A 9,384-nucleotide genomic window follows, 5' to 3' on the forward strand; every position below is an offset into this window, starting at 1 on the left:
TTACTAAATTGTCACTGTATTTTATCTTATAGTTCTTTACAACATAGAAGAATCTTATTTGAGTTTTCTTTACTTCTAATAATCATATTTTAAATCTAAATATATCCAGCTCTGAATAAATTGCAAGCCTTTCTAAAAGATGATAATTTTTTTGTTTTGTTTGGCCTTGCCCTGCGGCATGCAGGATCTTAGTTCCCCGACCAGGGATTGAACCCGTGCCCCCTGCGGGGGAAGCATAGAGTCTTAACCACTGGAGCACCAGGGCAGTCCCTAAAAGATGATAATTTTAAATAATAATGGAGTTAATAATAACTCCATTATAGAATAATTATCATACTAATAATAATTATCATACTATAATTACTACTTCCACATATTAAAATGGACTCCCTAAGTAAACTAAACTTAGAAATTAATATTTTAGGTGATAATGAAAATCTCAATGTTGATTTCTCAAGTTTGAACTTGACAATTTGCAACCTATAATCTACAGCAATGTTTTTTCTGTTTTTCTTTCTAAAGTTCTTTCACCATGCCTGGGTCACTTCCTTTGAACGCAGAAGCCTGCTGGCCAAAAGATGTGGGGATTGTTGCCCTTGAGATCTATTTTCCTTCTCAATATGTTGATCAAGCAGAGTTGGAAAAATATGATGGTGTAGATGCTGGAAAGTATACTATTGGCCTGGGCCAGGCCAAGATGGGCTTCTGCACAGATAGAGAAGATATCAACTCTCTTTGCATGACTGTGGTCCAGAATCTTATGGAGAGACATAGCCTTTCTTATGATTGCATTGGGCGGCTAGAAGTTGGAACAGAGACAATCATCGACAAATCAAAGTCAGTGAAGACGAATTTGATGCAGCTCTTTGAAGAGTCTGGGAATACAGATATAGAAGGAATAGACACAACTAATGCGTGCTATGGAGGCACAGCTGCTGTCTTCAATGCTGTTAACTGGATTGAGTCCAGCTCTTGGGATGGTATGTTACATATTATTCCAAAGAAACTCTCCTTGAAGATGAAAACGCCCAAATGACCTTTAATTAATGCCATATGCAAACTTACCAGTTATGCTTGTTTGAACATGTTCAGAAAGCTAGCTATGGCTTTCAGCTTATCTGAATTATGAATTGGTTACCTTTATCATGTAGGCAAAATTATCTATCAAAATTTAGTCAGAATATTTTTTTTCTTTACCAAAGATGGGGAAAGGATATTCTGGGAAAATATAACAGATTCAGTTTCTGTGTATGATGTTTAGAGTGTTGATCACATTCTTGTATACTAAAACAAAATATTTTTCAGGACGGTATGCCATGGTAGTTGCAGGGGATATTGCTGTATATGCCACAGGAAATGCTAGACCTACAGGTGGAGTTGGAGCTGTTGCTATGCTAATTGGGCCCAATGCGCCTTTAATTTTTGAACGAGGTGAGTGTCTGGGAAAGCATTTTTTTTTATTTGTACAATATGCTGAGAAATTTGAAAACAAAAATAGAAGCTAGTACTTGGTGTTCATTAAATGCAGGTACTACCTGCTAAGTGCTTTATGTGTTATCATATTTAGTCTTCATAGCAATTGTATGAGGTAAGTGATGTCATCCCCACTTTACAGAGGAGTAAAATGGGTTTAAGTAGGGTTTAAGTAATAACTGGGAGACGTAACTTACCCATAGTCATACAATAATTTGTTTTCAGTTCAGTAGAGCAGTTATGATCTCTTGGTTAGGTATATGAAACTTGCATAAAATGTTGTATATCAAAAGAGTCTTAGGCCTGTCCATGGATATTGTTATGTTTCATTTGAATTACATATTGGTTTCACCTTGTGACTTCTATTCTGTGAGTAGTGAGTTGAATAGATTAAAGGGACGTTCCCAGATGATGCAATATGCTTCCTAACATACATCAGAAGGCAGAGATACATGGACCTCTTTCTTTTTTGTTCTAATAGGACTTCGTGGGACACATATGCAACATGCCTATGACTTTTACAAGCCTGATATGCTTTCTGAATATCCTATAGTGGATGGAAAACTATCCATTCAGTGCTACCTCAGTGCATTAGACCGCTGCTATTCTGTCTACCGCAAGAAGATCTATGCCCAGTGGCAGAAAGGTGGGCTTTATCTATTTTCCTTGGTTTTGGTATCTGGTGAGGGCAGTATAATGTGCTGACTGTCTTTAGTGAGAAACTACTTCTTGGGCATCCTTCATTAGTGTCTCCTTAAACCATTTCTTTCTCACCCACCAAATAGCATAGTTTTCCCATAGTTTCTGGGAATGTGTAATTTAAGAGAACAGGTAGACTTTCCAAATGTAGTGTATTTCTATAAAAATACTTAGGATGACTTACCCCCAGTAAGAAAATCAAAAATAGGGTAAAAGAAAGTAACTTGAATTTTGTATATATTCTGAGAGAGGTATTCTCACAAGGTTTTAGTTTGCAACTGTGATCCGAAGAAAAAACTCTAATGAAAATAAATTATACCGAAGTGATCCCCCTGCCCACGTAGTCTTTTTGCACTTGACCTGTGAGTTCATACTTGCTTTTTTAGTGTCATCATCAGTCTCCATCTTTAACCCTGAGAAAGTTCTTAAGGTACTGAGAAGGACAGTATTTGAATTAATGCTATTAAAACACACAATATCATATAAAGTATTCTTTTTCCATAGTCCAACTTTGCTTTATAGGGTTTGTGAGAGAGGGTAAAAATAATATTCAATAACAGATATTAGGTAACATAGTGGCTTTGCATAAGAAGCATTCTTGAAGTATGTAAAATATCATACTGTTTGCCAGTATTTAACAATACAATGATTTTCTAAGTTTTTATTAGGACCCACAGTAAAAAGTATACTTTACATTGTATGTGCAGTTAAATGGAAACCGAAGTGTCATGAAATTTCCTGCCCATGCTGTGGGTTATACAGTTTGCTATTTTCTACTCTAGTCTGTTTCATTAAAAACAAAACAAAAACAAACAAACAAAAACCTCTTAATTATTAAGGTTAAAAAAAAATACTGGGGCTTCCCTGGTGGCGCAGTGGTTGAGAGTCCGCCTGCCGATGCAGGGGACACGGGTTCGTGCCCCGGTCCGGGAAGATCCCACATGTCGCGGAGTGGCTGGGCCCGTGAGCCATGGCTGCTGAGCCTGCGCGTCTGGAGCCTGTGCTCCGCAACGGGAGAGGCCACAACAGTGAGAGGCCCGTGTACCGCAAAAAAAAAAAAAAAAAATACTGGCCCTGACCCACTAAATTGATTACACAACCCACTAATGGGTTGTGATAGTTCAGTTTGAAAACCAGTAATACAGTAGTGTGTATTGTTCTATTTCTAGACGTCTTTTTGATAAACATTTTTAAATATAGAGATATTTCATTATACAGTGTATTTTTGGTTGCTGCTTAAAGATATAAAAACATCCCAGCCCTGTTCTAAAATCAAACTTCAAAAGTTAGTGGCTTAAATGAATTTCGTAATTTCTTTGGATTTCTCTTTCAGAGGGAAATGATAGAGATTTCACCTTGAATGATTTTGGTTTCATGATCTTCCACTCACCCTATTGTAAACTGGTTCAGAAATCTGTAGCTCGGATGTTGCTGAATGACTTCCTTAATGACCAGAACAGAGATAAAAATAGTATCTATAGTGGCCTGGAAGCCTTTGGGTAAGAGGAATTATGATATTTTCCCTTCTATGTGAGAGTATTTTTTATATCTGTTAAACCAATATTTGTACAGACATGAAAATTTTAGTCAAGAGAAGTCATCTTGTCTAACGTATTTATGTAATCAATGAAGAAGCTGAGTCCCAGAGAGGGGGTCGCTTACCTACATGAATTCTTTAGTCATTTCTACTCAGATTTTCTGATTTCCTCCTTTCAGATCTGTTGCCATTGTCACCATGATAACATAGCCCCACAAGTGCCTGTATTTATACAGCAGCCTCTTAACTCTTCTCCCTGCCTCTCCCAAGCCCTTGTGCCCATATCCATCCTGCACATAGCCACTGCTGACATCTGCTTTCATACTCCTTCCACGTTTTCCCCACTTCTAGGGCCTCCTAGTATGCTATACCTGTTAAACTCATTCTGTTTCTCCTTTCCTATGTCTCTTCTCCCTCTGATAAAATTCTATTCAACTTTTTAAGACTTGGCTCCTATAATGTGACTTTTCTAACTAAATGGACATTATTATGGACTTCAAATAGTAGTATATTCTGTTTGGTGATGACAGCTTTAGTGGGTTATTAACCCATTAGAATTATGTTGTTCTAATTTGATTAAAAAAAAAAAACCTTTCAGAAAAAGGACCATATATGTACAACTGTTATATCTTACCTAGCAATTAGCATACTGCTACTTGGTTTTTAATAAATGGGAAATCAGAATCATACACACTTATAGTTAGGTCCACTAAGTAATATAATAAAAATACAGTCTTTGAATACTGCAAGATTTTCTTTTTTCTAAATCTTTCAGGGATGTTAAGTTAGAAGATACCTACTTCGATAGAGATGTAGAAAAGGCATTTATGAAGGCTAGTTCAGAACTCTTCAATCAGAAAACAAAGGCATCTTTGCTTGTGTCAAATCAAAATGGAAATATGTACACATCTTCAGTGTATGGCTCCCTTGCTTCTGTTCTTGCACAGTAAGTATAAATTTCTGCTGATTCACTCCCCTCGTTCGGAGATGTTAGATTTCTAAGACCAGATCTGGTGTCAGGCATGTTGGTGGCAGGTCGCAGAATGGTATTTTATTTCCAGGCTCTCTAGCCTATTGTCTATTGACTTGAAGGAGATATGGGATGAGGCTACAATTATTCCAGAGTATTTAATTTCATACTTGCTTTCCTGGCTATTGTTCTCATGGCCTTATTATTCTTTTTTTTTTTTTTAATAAATTTATTTATTTATTTATTTTGGCTGCATTGGGTCTTTGTTGCTGCACACAGGTTTTCTCTAGTTGCGGCGAGCGGGGGCTACAGTGCGCAGGCTTCTCATTGCGGTGGCTTCTCTTGTTGTGGAGCACGGGCTCTTGGTGTGTGGGCTTTAGTAGTTGTGGCACGTGGGCTCAGTAGTTGTGGCTTGCGGGCTCTAGAGCACAGTCTCAGTAGTTGTGGCGCATGAGCTTAGTTGCTCTGCAGCATATGGGATCTTCCCAGGCCAGGGCTTGAACCCATGTCCCCTGCATTGGCAGGTGAATTCTTAACCACTGCACCACCAGGGAAGTCCTGGTTTTATTATTCTCGACCTACAGTTGAACCCCAGTTGACAAATAACTTATATTAGGACATGATAACTTTCAAAAACCCCATCATTCCCAGAGAGATGAGAATTCTTGTTTTCAGTCAGCTTACTGTAATAGTAAAGCTTTAGGTTAGATCCCTAGGCTTAGGATGAATTTTATTCCAACTCGTGGTTTTCCACCCATTGTAGTTGGATCAGTTAAACTTTTTAATGTTTTTTTCCCTCCTACACAGGTACTCACCTCAGCAGCTGGCAGGAAAGAGGATTGGTGTGTTCTCTTATGGTTCTGGTCTAGCTGCCACTCTGTACTCCCTCAAAGTTACACAAGATGCCACACCAGGTACATGCTGAGTCTTTCAACAAGAATGTCTTGAGAGCCTACTGTGGTAAGGTTGACTTAGCAGGTTTCTCAAGTGAGTGCTTGAATCTGTCCCGTAGATGATTATGACATTTTAATCTTCATTACTTCTTTCAACATACTCTCCAAAAATCTGCCTTAACTGGGTAAAGGGCAGGATTATGTCTGAGTCAGAATATCTTTCCTTCCCTCCAAGTCAGAAAAAAAATGTATAATCAGCTGAAACTTCTTTTTTTTTTAATGACATAGTGTAACTTTTCCTTCTTTGGCAAGTAACTTTATTTTCTCTTTTATCTCATTTTTAAAGGATATGTAGCCAGGGGACGTAGGTAGAGAAAGGGAAGTATACCTATTTAAGGCAGGTGGCTTTTGAGTCTTCACAACAATGATTGAGTCTGATCATATGAGTGAATAATACCAGGTCGTTTCTTGTTGTTGGCATTTGCTAAATGCATAGTCTTGCTCCTTGAGGTAGCAAGTCGAGCCACAAGTGTTTGAGTTGCAAACACAAGATGTGACAAGTGAAATACTGGGTATGGTGGATCTCCGTGGCCTTCCTCTCTCTTGCTACATGGATAATTGTATAATAAATTCACCATAAAGTAAAGAATGGATCTTTAGCTCCCTCCATGAAAAGTTATATAGAATATATATTGAGCATAAGCCTCTCTAAAGTTGCCCTCTATCAGTTTTCCTATTAGAACTTTAATTAGTTACTGAGTTGTCTAATGTTTATAAGGGTATGGTCTTAGCTGTATTTAAGGACACTTTTGTGCCTTCCCTGAGCAGGGAGGAGCAAAAATATGGAGAAAAACTGATGGAAGACTTGGCATTACTCTAAAACTGTACTGTAGGTTGACTGTAGACAAGTTATTTATAGTTTCAAATCCCACCTGTTTCCTAGCTTGTCTACTGGCTGATACGGAACAAACGTTTAGTCAGAGGTCAACGGAAGCTGTGCCAAATAAATAACAGCTTATCTTTTAACTAAACAATAGCCAGTAGTTCTGAAAAAATGCAAAGTTGTTTTTTTCGTTTGGCAACATTTTGTTCAGGCTTTGGGGCATGCTATTTTTAGTCTTTTAATGTTGGAATTATTTGCTATTTTAGGGTCTGCTCTTGATAAAATAATAGCAAGCTTATGTGATCTTAAATCAAGGCTTGACTCAAGAACTTGCGTGGCACCAGATGTCTTTGCTGAAAATATGAAGCTCCGAGAGGACACTCATCACTTGGGTAAAAATATTAAATTGTTAATACATACCCAGAAGCCTATTGGAGGGCTCTAATAACATTAAACATGTTACGTATCAGATTAGTATGTCCAGATATCCAGGCGGTATTCGGTACATACCTGATGTTGGTGAAAGTTATGGGGAAATAGCAACTTTTATCTTTAGTTTTATTACCAGATGAGCTGTATGTCATAACTAATTTTTCACATTCTCCACCTTTCCTTTAGTCAGCTATATTCCCCAGAGTTCCATAGACTCACTCTTTGAAGGAACATGGTACCTAGTTCGAGTAGATGAGAAGCACAGAAGAACTTACGCTCGGCGCCCCTCTCCAAATGATGACACTTTGGATGAAGGCGTAGGGCTTGTGCATTCAAGCACAGCAACTGAGGTAAAGAAAGCTCGTTGTGTTTGGTCTTGGGCTTTGACAGGGTAAGAAATTTCCATCCCCAGATCTCAGGGCTTAGGGGATCTAACTGAGATTTAGCAACTTAAAGGAACGTCAATGAAGCAGAGTGATTCAGAGCCAGGGCTCTGGTACTGGATTTTAGCTATGCCATTTTCCAGTTGTATAAAGTGCTTTGCAGTTAAATGATTCACATTTTTAAGTGCACAGTAAATACGAGGTTTTGTTAACAATACCAGAATTTAAAGGAAAACTGATCTAGAGAGAAGGCTCACCTGTGGTATATGTCTTGGTGAGAGAGGAAGTAGGGGCAGGGTGTTGAGCCCCTCACATCCCTTCTCTCAGCCCACTGTCTAACCTGTCTCCAGTTGTCAAGAAGGAACAGAAATAGCTATGATTTGAATTCCTGTTACATGCTAGCCCCTTTTTTCATTTTCTAATTAATTTAATTTTTAAATTTAATCCTTATAAGAACCCCCTTGACTTAAATGATACTGTGCCCATTTTAGAGATGAGGCGGAAAAAAGTTAAATGACTTAACCAGGGTCAGAGCCAGGCTTCAAACTGAGGACTTTAAAAACTTTGAAGTTATTAATCTTATCCACTCATCACAAATTTGCTAAATGCATAGTCTTGCTCCTTGAGGTAGCAAGTCAAATCACAGGTGTTTGAGTTGCAAACACAAGACGTGACAAGTGAAATACTGGGTATGGTGGATCTCCGTGGCCTTCCTCTCTCTTGCTACATGGATAATTGTATAATAAATTCACCATAAAGTAAAGAATGGATCTTTAGCTCCCTCCATGAAAAGTTATATAGAATATATATTGAGCATAAGCCTCTCTAAAGTTGCCCTCTTATCAGTTTTCCTATTAGAACTTTAATTAGCAACTTGACTCTTCCTTAAAGAAAACGCTAAGAGGCAACAACTCTTTTCTTCTGATTTTAGCATATTCCAAGCCCTGCTAAGAAAGTGCCAAGACTCCCTGCAACGGCAGCAGAACCTGAAGCAGCTGTCATCAGTAACGGGGAACATTAAGATACTTCTGTGAGGTGGAGGACTTCAGGGTGGGGGGGTATGTATGGGAACGGTTGGGGGAATGGGTTGTCTGGGGACAATTTTAAAGGATTACATGTTGCTTAAATTTTTATGTGACTGACATGGAGCCTGGAAAATTATCGTGTTCTTGGGAAAGTCTCTTTGCTCGGTTTCCTAACATGCTTCCTGTTGTGGTCTAGCCAATGCTTAATGTACTCGAATGATGTTAAGGGCTCTGTAAAACTTCATACCCCTCTGGCCATTTGTATGCATGAAGCTTAGTTTTTAAATGTAGTGTGATGAATCGTGCACTTCTGGTGAAGAAAGCAGCGGTACTAGTCTCCAATTTTAATTTTTTTAAACACATAAGAATTTTATACTTTGAACAAACAAGATTACTGAAAGTTCCTGTGGTTTTTGGAAAAAGTTTCTGGTTTAAGGAATGTGGTCTTAATGAGATATGCACAAACCCTGTTTAAAAATGGCAAGACAGACATACTTTTTCTAGAATTTATGAATCCTAAAGAAGGAGAAGAGTTGGGACAGTTACACTAGTTCTAAAAACCGTTGCTTTAAATCCAGGCCAGCAGTGATGCGTTACTGTAATGACCTCTGTGAACAGAGAGATGCTGGCATTGAGCAGACGTCTGGTATAGAAAACATGGATGTAGCTCTAGGTCTGCTCCTGACTCAGTTCAGGGTGTATTTTGCGGAACAACATTGAGATGTTATTGGAGTTGTGTATGAGGAAGTTGGTGGTTGCAATCCTTCTTTGCACCTTATTTTGAGGAATAAATAAAACATTTTTATGGCTGCCTTTTAAAAATTTAAAACAAAAAGGGAGGATAGGGGCAGGGCATTATTATTAGGTTATTTCTGATGCTTCAGTGTTATAAATTCAACTTAAAGACTGACAACCTAAACTCACGTTGTAAGTATCCATTTTGGTTTTTGTATCTGTTCAATGAAAATTAAAAGGTACAACCGAAGTTTTTACATAGTATGACCAGCCAAAAAGTATCCCACTTCTCAAGGTCTGGAAGTAGGATATATAAAGCATTTTCTCAGACTTTCACCTTAAAAAAAAAACCAA

The 9,384-nt window shown here is 38.1% G+C and overlaps 1 protein-coding gene across 2 annotated transcripts; it reads left to right on the forward strand.

Moving 5' to 3' along the window:
- Positions 1 to 532: 532 nt before the first annotated feature.
- On the forward strand, positions 533 to 8,311 carry HMGCS1 (3-hydroxy-3-methylglutaryl-CoA synthase 1; the record flags this gene model as incomplete). Of its 2 annotated transcripts, XM_079701795.1 has the most annotated exons (9): positions 533 to 980; positions 1,306 to 1,431; positions 1,955 to 2,119; positions 3,506 to 3,671; positions 4,485 to 4,655; positions 5,487 to 5,593; positions 6,722 to 6,847; positions 7,074 to 7,237; positions 8,202 to 8,311. In XM_079701795.1, the coding sequence occupies 9 exons, from the start codon at positions 533 to 535 to the stop codon at positions 8,289 to 8,291; spliced, it is 1,563 nt and encodes a 520-aa protein (XP_079557921.1). In that variant the 3' UTR covers positions 8,292 to 8,311. The 2 variants fall into 2 exon arrangements, with proteins under 2 accessions (XP_079557921.1, XP_079557922.1); XM_079701796.1 differs by lacking the exon at positions 1,306 to 1,431.
- Positions 8,312 to 9,384: the final 1,073 nt, after the last annotated feature.

The sequence above is a fragment of the Hyperoodon ampullatus genome (genome assembly GCF_949752795.1).
Source record: "Hyperoodon ampullatus genome assembly, chromosome: 4".
NCBI classification, from domain to species: domain Eukaryota; kingdom Metazoa; phylum Chordata; class Mammalia; order Artiodactyla; family Ziphiidae; genus Hyperoodon; species Hyperoodon ampullatus.